Here is a 14,588-nt window from a genome sequence, read left to right as displayed (position 1 = left end):
AAACTATGGAGCAAATGCTAGCTTACTTCCTGAGTATGTACAAAAGGTGCAAATTTCTGAGAAATGTGTCTTATGGTTGTACTTGCCTCTCCCTCCCTCCTCCTTTGTGTTTTTTTTCTGTTTTTAAGTGCCCCCCCCCCACCTGCATTCAGTGTCTTGGCTGCAGAATGGTCTGCTTTCTGCCTTTGGCAAAGGCCAGAATAAACAAATAAAAGACAAAGGTCTTTGCTTCAAAAAGACCCAGGCTTTTATTTGAGATTTTGGAATAGCTCCGTAACACATCTATGCTTTGAATGAACAGGTATCACCTGTCTAAAGTGTTTCAGGCATGGTTATCAATGCTGGGGAAGCCAGGCTAAGTAGACCTGCTCTCAGGGCTCCCAGGGAGTTTTATAGGGACTCTTATGAGTTCACATGTGACTCTCTAGGAACCTGCTGGTGATTTCTAGAAAGGGTATGGAGTCCAGAGGAGGCTGGATTCTGCCAACGCAAGAGTGGAAGAAATTCAGAAAGAAACTGCCTAATTATAGTTACAGTAATTCCTGTGTTCCCACAGGCTGCTACTAGAGAGAAAAACCACTCAGTGCTTCTCCCTGTGTCCTCTTTCTAAAACACCAGAAGAATATTCACTCAGAAGGATATTGTGTTGAACATATATTATTTTAAATTTTTGTAATAGTCTTTTAAAGTAGCATTCTTATCCTTATTTTACATTTAAATCAACTAGACTCTTGCAGGCCCTGTGGTGCACACCTGTAATCCCAGCAGCTTGGGAGGCTGAGACACGGGGATCACAAGTTCAAAAACAGCCCCAGTAACTTACCAATGCCCTAAGCAACTTGACAAGACCCTGTCTCAAAACTTAAAATTAAAAAAAAAAATTTTAAAACAGGCTGGAAATATTGTTCAGTAGTTAAACAACATTGGTTCAGCCCCGGATAATAAGTAAATTAATTATTTATTAAATTAATTAAAATTAAATTTATTAAATAAATAATAAATAAATTCTCAAAGAAGTGAAGCCCAAGACATAGAGCTACTAAGTAGAGAAAAGTGAGTTTTGGCTTTCTCCAAAAGCCACACTATCCAAAATGCCAAAGGCTCTCTCCGGAGTTAGAAAATACTAGCTAAAACTCATTTTGTGTCTTTCCTTTCTCATTTTGTTCTTTTTTAAGAATCTCTACTTTTAATTGAGTAGCTGGATTGTTCATGTACACTTTGAAGTTGACTCAAGTCCTTTATGAAAGCAAATGTGTTACAGAATCACTTGGTTTATTATATAAACATGCATATGTATTTGTTTAATGATTCATGGTTTCGGTTGAAAGCCCCTTGACTACTGTCAACCACAAAGGGAAGTGCAAGGTTTCACTTCTAGTTTTGCCAGCTTTAGGCATGAAGCAATGGGGTGTCGTGGAAAGAACTTCCGAGTGGGCAGAAGGCCCAGGTGTAGACCTTGACCCTCCTCACTCTGTGATCTACTGACAATATATTTATTTCACTGAAATACAGGCTTCATATCAATTAAGTGAAGAGGTTCATTCTTGATCTGCTATCTCAACTGACTAATAGGAGATCATAATCATGTGAGTATGTTCCAAGTTGTAGAGCATTACACAAATTTAAGACATTCTAATTAATATTAATTTATCTCTATCCCATTTCTATTTTATGCACAGGAGTTAAATGACTGCAAAGAGTCTCTCCTGGACCTGACTTTCTGATTTCTTTACTTTCTGTTTTTGCACATATCAATTCTTTTCCTCCTTATTCATATCATGAAGAATTTCCAGAAGTCCCATCCCTTCTGAGACTGGGTGGTTTCACTCAGCATAAAGGCCTCCAGTTTTATCCATGTTGTCACACATGGCAGGATTCCCTTCTTTTTAAGGCTGAGAAATACTCCATTCCATGTATATAGCACCTTTTCTTTGTCCATTTATCTAGCAATGGGCATTTGGGATGTTCCATAACTTGGCTATTGTGAATATGGCTACAATAAATATGGGAAGAATCATGTTTTGTGATACTTATTTCCATTCATTTGGATATGCCACCAGAAGTTGTATTGCTGGATCATATCATAATTTTGTTGTTGTTGTTGTTGTTGTTGTTGCTGTTATTATTATTATTATCATTATTTGGAGGAAGCTCCGTACAGTTTTACATAATGTCTGCATCACTTATATTCCCACTGTATAGAAGGGCTCCAACTTCTCCCTCTCCTTCTCCTTATCTTTCACATATATATATCTTTTAACATATAGTAACCATTATATATCACATGTGGAATGGCCATTCTAATAGGTTTAAAGTGATATGTCCTCGTGGCTTGATTTGTTTTTCCCTAATGCTGTCCCCATTTCTCTTTCTTTGAATGTATTATTTCTAAGGAAGTGGGCTTAATGTGCTTTTCTGGGAAGTCCTCTTACTATGAGCCCCATTAATGGTGGGAACATTGTTTTCTTGATGATAACATCTACACTTTGCTAAATGTAGTCAGGAAGTGACACTCCACAGGAAGCAGCAATGTGCAGTCCCTACCTTGAATCATTTCACAAGCAGGTCTGGCCAGGGGATAGTGCAGGGGAGAGAATTCCAGCCTCCTTCTCCCTGATGGTATGTTACATTTTATCAAGCTACATTCATCCAAAGAAGAAACTTGGGCTGCAACCCATTTCATGGAGTCACTCCAATTGTATTGGACATGCTTTTAGAATCATCAAGAACAGGTGACCTACTAAGGTCATCCCTCTTCTTTCAACATCTAACTCTAATTGCTCTTTGTGAGTCAAACAAGTCGGACTTTTCTCCCCCTATTAACAAAATATCCCTTTTGGTCAAATTATTTCAATGCTGCCTCTATGACAGTCATAACTTAGTGGTAATAAGTTAAGAATGACATTCAGTGCCAAAGTGACAGAGTGTATTTTACATACTTGCTTGAAAAATAGTGGTTAAATATGGATAATTCCAGCACATCTCTAACATTCTTATTTATGGTGTAGGTTTACAGACAAGACATGAAAAATGAGGACTGGATTTTTAAAAAAACAAAAATATATCAGGAATTCTAACTTAATAAATAGTGCATGCTAAGGAATGACCGGGATGTTGATGAGTGTATATTAATCAGCTTTCCTTAGGAATTAGTTGCAAGACTAAGGAAAGTGACATAAAATGGAAGGGGAATCCTGAATCAGGATCAATCTGAGTCATCAAGTAGAATTTAAGTTATGTTCAAAAGAAAAGGGAAGCCAAGCACCATGGCGCACACATGTAATCCCAGCAGCTTGAGAAGCTGAGGTGGGAGGATCCCGAGTTCAAAGCCAGCCTCAGCAAAAGTGAGGCTCTAAGTGACTCAGTGAGACCCTGTCTCTAAATAAAATACAAAATAGGGCTGGGAATATGGTTCAGTGGCCAAGATCCCCTGAGTTCAACCCCTGGTACCAAAAAAAGGGAAAAGTAAGCAAATATCCATTTCCCTTGAAACTACCAAAACTCTTTCAAGATAGTTAAGCATCATGCATGAATTGGCTTCCACTCAAAAGGAGCAGGAGAAGAACATCATTCCCTATCTGTTCCCACTGGGATCCAGTCTTTCAGTTGTTATTTAATTTTGATGGGGAAGTAGTTGAATTAACTTTCCCAGACATGACTCTGGTTGAATTGGTTGAAATACACACCTGGAATTTCTGAATTTTAGCACAGTATTGATTTCCTCTGCACTGTGAGCTCCATGCAATTAGCAGTCCTGTGTATCTCATGCACCACCGATTCACTTGCCCATAGACAAATGACTGACAGGCTGTAACATTTAATGTGTGTTCATTCACAAGGGTTGGATCCCACTAGGCAAGTCATGTGTCAGGGTTTTGTTTTGTTTTTCCTACTCATATACATGTTGTGGCTTCCTGCTGGTTGTTTCCTGCATCTGCTGTTGCTTCTGGACTCCATAGCTTTCCATCCATCAGGGCTTTTCTGAGTCTTCTCCAGAAGATGTGGCGCCCCAGGACACTGTCCTCCCATTCCAGGTAAGTGTTCCTGCTGAGTAGGCGGTACAACTCCACCTGCTGCCGGAGCAGGGACTTCTCCACCTTCTGCAGGACAATGAAAATGATGCCAGCGTGGCTGCTCAGGAACTGCCAGGTCTGAGCAATCTCATATTCAAAGATACACCAGCGGCTCTGGATGAAGTGCTGAGAGACCACCACTATGACCTTCCGGCTTTTATGGAAACCTTCCTGGATGATGTTGGCTGCAATAGCCACACCAGGAATAAAGTCTCTGTAGTGGAGGCAGAGCTGAAAGGGGGGTACCCCTTCTTCTAAATTCTTTACCAATTCATTCCTCACCCAGTCCTCATCCTGGCTTGAGTAGATCACAAAAGCATCATAGGTGCTTTCACCTCTGCCATACTTTTTGCAACCAGCAAAAAGCATCAAGTGAAAATAGAACTTGTAGACCAGAAACACTATCACAGATACCACCAGCACACTCAATACCGACACGCTGATAATGGTCTTCTTTATTTGACAGGTGTCATTCTTAAAACTCAGAGCAAGCATGCCCTGTAGATCTGAAGGGGTTGCACACACCAGTTTTTCAGCCTCCACCAAGGATCTCCTCTGGTCCTTTATCCACTGCAGGAAATGCTGGTGTTCACAAGTACAAGAAAGTACGTTCTGAGTAAGATTTATGGTGAGATTACTTGGAAAATGCTGTAGTTCTTGCCCTCTGGAAGATTTAATGCTATTAAAACTGCAGTCCAGAATCTCGAGGGAGTAGAGAGGTTTATAAGCAAGTTCATCCAACAAAAACAGGTTGTTGTGACTCATATTTAGGAACTTAAGTTCAGGGAGAGTGTCAAAGGCTTTCTCAGACACCTGTTCCAGTTGACATTTGGAAAGATCCAGGTAAGTCAAGTTTCTCATGTTTGTGAAGATATCTGGAAGGAGGTTGTCCTCAAAAGAATTGCCAGCCATTTTTAAGATTTGGAGACTGACCAAGCCATTGAAGATGCCACGGAAGGCCACCTGGATTTTAGTGTAAGAAATATCAAGGTAATGGAGTTTGCTGAGCGACAAGAATACTGAAAACTCGTTGATCTTTTTCAAAGTGGAATACTGAAAATCCAGATATTCCAGTTGTTCTAAACCCATGAAGTTTACAGTCATTGTAATAACCCCATTGAAGCTCAGATCTAAGTACTTCAGACTGGTTGTTCCAAAGTGATAATGAGAACAGCAACTCTTAAAGCTCAAGTCGTTTCCACTGAGATCTAGATGCTCAAGTCTTGGCGCTTTAAGTTCTCCAAAACTGTCTAAATCTTTGTTGGCAATGCAAGTAAATCTTTTGAGAGATGGGAGCACTATCTTAGGAAATTGTTCAAACTGACACTTCACCAGTTCTAAAGATTGCCAGTTGAAGCCTGTAGAAATTTCTTCTACCCTATTCAAATTCAGGCTTACCAGAGACATTGCAGAAACATTTGCCAAACAACTCAATAAGTCAGTAACATCTCTTGCCAAATTATCTATATATGCTAACCGGAATTCCTCAATGGTCAAATTGCATAGTTCTTCCAGGACAGATTTATCAACCATTTCCACATTTCTTTCATTTTTAAATTCTCCCAGAACCAAGCGATGGACTTCTAAACCAGCCAGACCTTGAATACATGTTTTCATTACATTTTTACTATGAAAATTGCTTCTCAAAGTCAGTTCATGGAGCCTAATTTCTTTAAAGGCACCGGGTTCGATGAAATCTATTGGGTTCAGAGACAGGTCTAAAGAGAGATTGAGTAAGGGCATTTTGTGTAGAGCCTCCAAGTCCATATTGAAAATATTTTGAATCTTGTTACTGGAGAGGTCCAAGTGCTTCAGGTTTGGCAGGTTAGAAAAATATTCAGGTAACTTGAAGGAATGAATAAGATTGTGAGCCACATTAAGCTTCTCCAAGTTTGTGAGATGTTCAATAGGGAAATTTCCTAGAGAGGTCAATTTTGTCTCCACAGCCACCAGTGTCCTTAAACTTGATAGTCCATGAAAGGCTCCTGCGCCTAAACTCTGGATAGGATTTCCTGTCAATATCAAGGTAGAAAGGTTGTGTAAGTCCTCATATGCATCATCTTCAATAGTCTGAATTTCACACCTACACAGGGAAAAGAGACAGTTTATGTAATATTTCTGCTGAATAAAAATTAAAAATAGAATAACAATCTCAGTCACCCAGTGCTTCCTCCAGATGTGATCGACATCATATGATTTGGCAGAGGCATAGGCATGAAGCAGGGCCCATCACGATGGTACAAGCACCCAAGAAGGTCCACAGATTCAGTATTTTCACATTGACTACAATTGTGAACCCTTTTTATTACTCTAAGCACACATGCTGAGAAGAGACAGCAAATCCATCAGAAGAAAATCAATGAAAGATCAATAATTGAGGCACATGAAGATGGTGCACTTGATAGAGTATGTCATAATCACCTTAGATCAGGTTTGGCCATTTCTTGCTGCACATGATTGTAATTATACATTTGATTGGTAGAGAGGAAAGGAGTACTTTTTAGTTGTTAGCCATGATAAATGACTGGTGAATGTCAATTTCAAAATTATAAGTAATCACGCCTAAGTGTCATGGTATCTTTAATGTTTATGAAAAGTTCTGCACATATGACAGCCATGCTACCTAGAATCTTCATGCAGGTATCCCAGAAACAGAGCTTCTGTGCAGCCCCAAACCAGAAAGCATGTGAGCAACCCCTGTTAGCCATGTAGGTGCCTGCCAGTCACAGCTAATAAGCAAGTCCTCTCCTGAGTTACATTTACAGTGTCCCCACCTGCCCTATGCCCTCAGGTGGTTCATAAGTCATAAAAACATTTTAGTCCCAACTTTTGTTATTTACTGGTAAATGCATAGAGAGTGGTCAAAAGAACCAGGAAGAGAAGTCAAGACAGTGGAATTTTGGTGCCCCTGTTGTCCTCCTTGACTTCGGGAGCTTGAGAACTCCCTTTTTTCTCCGGGTTCCATCATGGCACTTCTAATTGAGGCATCTAAACTTGATTATTTCCCATGTTTCTTCTTGCAGTTGTATGATTTCATGATTCATAGTCTTATGTATATGGTGATGTATATATCAGGCAAGAGTGAAAGGTCTCTATCTCACTCCACATGGCTCACTGCTTTGCACAGGTAGTGTTTAGAGGGAAAGAACACTTGGATGGAAGAGATGTGAAACTGAATTTCTATTATGTTGAAACAAGCCATGTGAATGCAAGTAAGTCACATAAATCCTTCAAACCTCAGTTCCCTCATCTATAAAAGAAGGAAATACATGTGTATTTTGTTAGAAGATAATTTGATTTACTAGATGTAAACATTGTATAAACAAGCAATGACACCTGTTTTCTATTGTCTGTCCTTCTGTCCATTCAGAATTTCCAAAAGACTGACCAGAGAGGAAGCTGGCCCCTTTCTAAGCACATGTCTAAGTCTTCTGAGGAAAGTTCCTGGGTGTGTGTTGGATCAAAGGTGAATCACATGGGACATTTTTTGATGAAAAACTACTTCTTGTTTTCAAAAAAAAGGAGGAGCTTGGTAGGTCTACTTCCAAACAAAATTCTCATTTGGAAAACCAAAAGGTAGTATCTAATGAGATGATGTGATGATGATATCTTATACTTTAAAAATATACTATAAGGCTTTAAAACAGCATGCTGATACTCATTATTACAGGTAACCCTGAAGGGTAAGCTTCAGCATTTCCATTTAATGAATATGAAAGCTGAAAGTCAGAATGATGAAGTGACATGCCTCAAGTCACATGGTTGTATATATGGAGGAGGACATGACCGAGGTCTTCCTACACCCATGAAGCTCTACTCTCTATGCCACTGTCTTTAAAATACTCCATTCCTCCTCTGTCTGGCTCTCCCAATACCTAAGTGAGAGGATAAAACCACAATGAGGTCCTCTCTTTTATATGTAAGTATCTTCCTGGAAGGGGATTTCTCATTTCATGACCTCAGTCTTTCTCAGGAACTTAGATAATAATTTAAACATAAAATTTTTGTTTTTACACAGATCATAGATAATATAGTACTTTATCAATTTCAAATTGTGAATGAGTTCCCTGATGATGAGAACGCTTCCAAAAAGCAATTTCCTGGTATAAAAAAAAAAGAATAACAACTTCACTTTTCCCCCCAAAATGGTATACTTTTGTGCTTCAGAGAAGGAAATCTTGGTCACCATTTCTCCATCTACATAAAATGTTTTTGTTTGTCCTTCACATCTTTCTCCTGAGTTACTTGTTTCTTGCTAATCCCCTACCCTGCACCCTCCTTTCAATATCTCTGAAATTATCTGAATCCCATTCGGTTCACAAAATGTCTCTTGACTGCCCACCACAGAGAAGCCCCTGTTCTGAGCAACTCCATTTGCTACCCATATTTGCATTTAATTTATTACCTGTTGTCATAGTTTATTATCCTTATCTCAGTTTCAAAATCAAAAGAGTCAGAATTAGAATTTATTCAATGTCTATTAAACACTTAGCAACTTGACTAGAACTTCAACATATTCACTCTTTTAAGAGGATGTGCTCTATTTACTAATGGGCTGTATGTTATATATCCACCAACAATTGTTTCCTAGCAGGAGGTAGGACATAGGAGGGCAGGTCAAAATAAAAGTGCCGATGAAAGAGTTTGAGTTAATTTTCTCTCCTGACTTAGAAAAAAAAAAATGAAGGTAGAACTAACTGTCCTTCTCCTACATTCATATATAAATACATGACCAGTGAAACTCCACATCATGCAAGAATAGGATCATAATTAGAATGAGTTATACTCCATGTATGTATAATGTGTCAAAATACACTCTACTCCCCTGTGTATATCTTAAAAGAATATATAAAACAACAACAAGGTGGAAAAAAATGGTTTCATAAAAGTGCCCATTTCACAGATGAGGAAACAGAGATCTGGAAAATGGAGGTGGCTTGTCCAAGCTTCCACAGTGAAACACCTGTTGAAAGAATGAATAAGTGAATAAAGGCGAGACTTCACCAACCAGGCTTCCTGGTTCAAGACTGAAGTGATCACCTCAACTTCAACAGTATGGAATATCTTATTCATTACCTGGATAAATCCAGCACCTCCAGTTCTGGGAAACTGGAGAAGCTGTGACTGTCTATGCACTTCAAGGGGTTGAAACTTAGGTCCAGATTCTTGGCTGAGGAAGGGATGCTGTTGGGGATTTTGGAGAGATTCAGCTCCATGCATTGGTACGTAACATTAGGCTCCACCTGCAAGATCACACATTAGATGCAGTGTCTTACTAAATGCACTCCAAACTGCCCTATCCTACAAGCAGAAGATCCAAACAGATTTCTTCCATTCATCTATCCATTCATTCACTCACACTCATTCATTTATCCACTCATTTCATACTTATGTCTTCCTTTAGGTCATGGAGAGTTCCTCCTATGTACTCAGTGTTCTAGCCTCTTTTGCAACAGTGACAGCTTTAAGTGAGAAGCAGTGGAATCAGTGGACAGGGCTCTGAGGTCCAAAAGCCCTAGGTTTCATACCACTCTACCACGTGATTTGAGGTGAGGTTTTTTTAAAAAATGGTAACTCTCACTTACCATATTTAAAATTCAAGTATTAAAATACCTTGTATCGTTCTAATTATGACCTCCATTGTGTACAGCTGTAAGGATACTGCCAATCAAGATGTCTAGATGAAGCCAGGCTTGATGGTGCATGCCTGTAATCCCAGTGGCTCAGGAAGCTGAGGCAGGAGGATCCAAGTTCAAAGCCAACCTCAGCAAAAGCCAGGCACTAATCAATTCAGTGAGACCCTGTCTCTAAATAAAATGCAAAATAGGGCTGAAAATGTGGTTCAGTGGTAGAGTTTAATCCCCTGTACCACACACACACAAAAAAGATGTCCAGAGGTCCTCTATCACCAGGTTTTTGACAATGGTATTCTCTCCCTTGGTTCTTTGATGGTTAGCAGAATGATGCAGAAATGAGGGGGAATGAACCTATTAAATAAGGTCAGGTGCTTTTTCCAATTTTGATTCTTGAGCTGGTTTCTATTCTACTTTTCCACATTCTTGTAAGCCTTATTCTCTAACCACCCATCTAATTTCAGAATTCTCTGACTTTCTCCAACAAAATTCTCTGCTTAAGCCAGCCAGCTCTGGTGTTCTGTTTTTAAAACCAGTAGAATCTGTTCAAAGGATTAAATAAGATAAAGTATTTAGAGAGTTTTTCTAAAAGCCTACTACAATGTAATTGATCAATAAATGTTAGCATTAATTATTATTAGTTATCATTAATCCTTTACTATAAGTCACCATTCTCCTTATATGTTATATCCTTGAACTCGATCATCTAAGCAAACTTTTAAGGATGAAAAAAACAGAAATTGAGACAGATGAAATCATGTGTGTACAGTGACAGAATTTATACAAGCAAAGCCTCACTTCATTCATGTCTGCTTAAATTTTTTATGCACTTTGACATATATATATATATATATATATATATATATATATATATATATATATATACATATGTATATATACATATATATAGATATAATTTCTCATTTTTCTGAGTGTACATTTATAGAATCATATTGGTCATGCAGTCATATATATATATATATATATATATATATATATATATATATATATATATATATATAAAGTAAAAATGTCTGTTTAGTTCTACTATCCTTCCTATCCCCACATCTCCTTCCCTTCCCTCCCTTCATTTTCCTGTACCTAATCTAAGGTAACTCTGTTCTTCTCTAGTGTGACCCCTGATTGTGAATTAGCATCTGCAAATTAGAGTAAACATTTAGCCTTTGGTTTTTTTGTGATTGGCTTTTTTTATTAGCATAATATTCTGTAACTCCATGTATTTACCGGCAAATGCCATAATTTTGTTCTTCTTTAAAGCTGAGTAATATTTCATTGAATATCATATTTTCTTTATCCATTCATCTACTGAAGGACACCTAGGTTGGTTTCAGAGTTTAAATATTATGAATTAAGCTGCTATAAACATTGATGTGGCTGCATCACTGTACGATGCTGATTTTAAGTTTTTTTAGGTATAAACTGAGGAATGGGATAGCTGGATCAAATGGTGGTTCCAATCTGAGTTGTCTGAGGAATCTCCATACTGCTTTCCATAGTGGTTGTACCAATTTGCAGTCACACCAGCAATGTATGAGTGTACCTTTTTTACCATATCCTCGCCCATATTTACAGTTTTCTGTATCCTTAATGATTGCCATTCTGACTGGAGTGAGATGACATCTTAGTCTAGTTTTGATTTGCATTTCTCTAGTGATGTTGAACACTTTTTCATATGTCTGCTTAAAGTTTACCCAGCACAAGAGCCTTGAAGATGCTCTCTACCAGAGAACTAGGCTAGGAATTCTCCCCTCACCCTTTTATATTTTGCTTCGCAGTTTGCACCATCAGTGAACATCATCTTTCCTGTGCAACTGTTCGCTAAATGTTGTTCATTTTCTGTGCTGGACTGTAAGCTTTTATGGTTTTGCTTGCTCCTTGGTCTCCAGATCTCAGAATGGTGCCTGGCAAATGACTGAAGCTCCATACGGATTTGTTGAAAAAGAATATGGAAAATATTGAATGAAGGTTGGCTTAACCACCAAAGGACAGGCATTTTCTGCTAAGTACTGCGGGCAATGCAGAGAAAATATGGCGTCGTTCTAGACTTTAATGAACTCACAGTTTAAAGGAACTGTTGAGACAGGAGTGAAATTAACACTGTCTCCAGAGCCATGAAAAAGGCTCTGAAAATATGTGCTCTGGTTCAGAGAAAGTGAGATCTGTTCTGGACCCAGAGAAGTCTTTCTAGAATGGATCTTGAAAAATTAGGAAGGTTTGGATATGTGAAAGGACAAGAAGGACATTTCATAAGGAGAGAACAGGTTGAGCAAGGAAGGGTGGAGATTAGCTGGCAAGGGGCAGGCATGGTGAGGCCTAGACCATAAAGAAGCCATGGCTGGATCAGGAGGACTTGAAACTTTGTTCTGCAGCAATTCTTTCAACCGTTTAACACATATAAACTGAGGAGCTACTGTGTGCTAGGCACTGGCAGTAAATAAAATAAATAAATAAAATCAGTAGCGATTCTACCTTCTAACCAATTCCATTCCAAAGAGAAAGACAAAGAGCAAATTAACAGAAAATATATACTGATGCGCTCTAGAAAAATAAAAATAGGGCAGTGTAAAATGGAGTAAAGACAAAGAGGAAATGTGGAGATCTCCATGGGGCCATCAAGAAAGATCACCCTGAGGAGGAAATACTTAAGCAGAAGTCTGAATGAATGAATGAGTCAAGAAGTGACAGAGATGCAGTTCCAATATGGCAGCCTTGGGGAATGGGAAAGGTGGACAGTATAAATTGCAATGTGTGGTAAATGTGAGATGTATATTAAATTTCAAAGATATTGTACTAAAGAAGGAATATAAGATAGCCTTTTAATAGTTAAATCTATGGTACATTTTGAAGAGATATTTTGAATATGTTAGGTTAAATTAAAATATCATCAAACCGAAATTTACTCTTTTTTTTTTTTTTTGCTTTTTCATTGGCTTTTAGAAAATTTAAAAATCCATATATGACTTGCATAATTTTGCCATTGAACAGCACGAATCTAAGGGAAAATGATTCCAGGGGACAAAAGAGTACAAAGGTCCTGAGGTAAGAAACCACCCTAATAAGATTGTTATTGAAGAGTTTTGAGGAGAGTAATTTGTCATATCCAATCCTCCAGAACAACAGTTATAATAAACCACAAACAAAAGTGTGCAGAATGGATGAAAGAAAGGAGCATATGAAATCAGGAGACTATTCACCACCCAAGAGTAGAGGCCAAGGGAGAGGAGGACTGGCATTAAGTTTTCACTGGGGCATGAGAAGAGAGAGTCAGGCTTTAGGGGCTGCCAGAATATGGTACATGGGGAAAGGGGAATAGTCTAAGGTGGTTGGGCTTTTATCCCAGAGGGACCCTGATTGTAGGCTCTATCCTCATTAACCTAACATCAGGAGGTGCACCAGAGGACCATAATGGGTGAACAGTGGGCAGGAAATTGAGACAAGGGAGGACAGGGGATAGCAAGTTAGTCTTTGTTGCATATTAAAGTAAACCACTTTTCCCACTTTCTCAAACTTAGGGCTCCACCTGGATATACTGCTCCTCTTCTGACCCAGCCTCACCCTAAATCATTCTCTTGGTTTTCAGTTCAGCTGCGAGCTTCTAAATCCTCAATGTAGTCCATGCAGGGGGAAAAGGGGAATGAATAGAGATTACTCACCCATTGGTAGGGATTTCATGAAGAAAGAAATCATTGCAATAGCTGACAGTTTACATCATTCCCTCTTTTTCCTCTCTTTATTTCTTCATATGCCTCCCCACCCACCCTCACACACACTCTCTTTCATTTTTTCCATTCTCTGGAATGAATTGTATGCAAAAATCTGAAACCCACTTAAAAGAATTCTTTCTCTTAAGAAGAAAAAAAAAAAAACACAAACAAAAACACTTTCCTCCTGAGATTGAAAAGGACCGAAGCAGCCCCAAAACTCTTAATGAAGTATTACTACAAGTTGAGTCTCAAGAGAGTTTAGTAACTTCTTCAAGGTCACACAGCCAGGAGGTCACAAAACGTTGAGTTTCAGGCAGTCTTACTAACCTAAAGTCCCTATAGCACTCAAAAGTCCTAAATGGGACAAGACACCATTGGTAGCCTGTTCGTGCCCTGCTAACCATGAGTCATTTGGTCCCTGTAGCTTTTCAAGTCTTTAGTTAATTTAACTCTGTTTTGCTAAATAAACCAACCAGAACACACAGCAGGAAGTTCCAGGCAGGGAACCAGTTTTTAGTAGCAAAGGAAAGATACCAGAAGATGAGCTGACCCCAACCACGTACGTACCTCCACGCAGGGCTCCCAGCTCTCGGGTCTCAGGCAGGAGAGAAAGGCCATGGCTGGGATCAGAGTCCCAGCCAGGCTCCGGGGAGGTATCATCCTGGCATTTTCTGAGACCAGCAGTGGCCCTGTGAAAACATGATGAGCTATCACTGCAGGACCCACAGGGCAGAGTCTCCGTGGCACTGGCGTCTTCTCTTCCTGGTCGGTGCCCTGAGGCTACTGCTGTGTTTAAAGCGGTGAGGGGTGAGAGGAAGTGAGAGTGGCAACCTTAGCATTCTGGGCTTCAGTTTTTCTAGTACTTAGCTCCCCTGCCCCAAGGAAGGGAAGTTAGAAGCAAATGAAGAAGCCTTGCAGACCTGTGGCTAAAGGAACAGCAAGAGGAAGCTGGCTCTTATCCCAGAAAGTCATCTGACCTCCAGACTTGGTGAACTTAGGAAAATAAACAGACATTGTTCAAATACTTGGCATAACTACCTAGTATTACAGGGGGTTTCCAGTTTTGTTTTAATCGTGGAAACTTCCTGCTCATACTAGCAATCTACCACATAATTAAGTTGGTTGAACTACAGAAATTAATTTTCTTATACTTCTGG

General features: G+C 39.1%; 1 protein-coding gene across 1 annotated transcript; it reads right to left on the bottom strand.

The window, feature by feature from the left end:
• Positions 1–2,904: 2,904 nt before the first annotated feature.
• Tlr4 (toll like receptor 4) lies at positions 2,905–14,337 on the bottom strand. Its single transcript, XM_027945322.3, has 3 exons — positions 13,999–14,337; positions 9,150–9,316; positions 2,905–6,156 (listed from the first exon to the last, which is right to left on the bottom strand). The coding sequence occupies exons 1-3, from the start codon at positions 14,089–14,091 to the stop codon at positions 3,894–3,896; spliced, it is 2,523 nt and encodes an 840-aa protein (XP_027801123.2). The 5' UTR covers positions 14,092–14,337; the 3' UTR covers positions 2,905–3,893.
• Positions 14,338–14,588: the final 251 nt, after the last annotated feature.

Source organism: Marmota flaviventris, chromosome 13 (genome assembly GCF_047511675.1).
Source record: "Marmota flaviventris isolate mMarFla1 chromosome 13, mMarFla1.hap1, whole genome shotgun sequence".
NCBI classification, from domain to species: Eukaryota; Metazoa; Chordata; class Mammalia; order Rodentia; family Sciuridae; genus Marmota; species Marmota flaviventris.
This window is presented reverse-complemented; position numbering and strand designations above follow the sequence as displayed.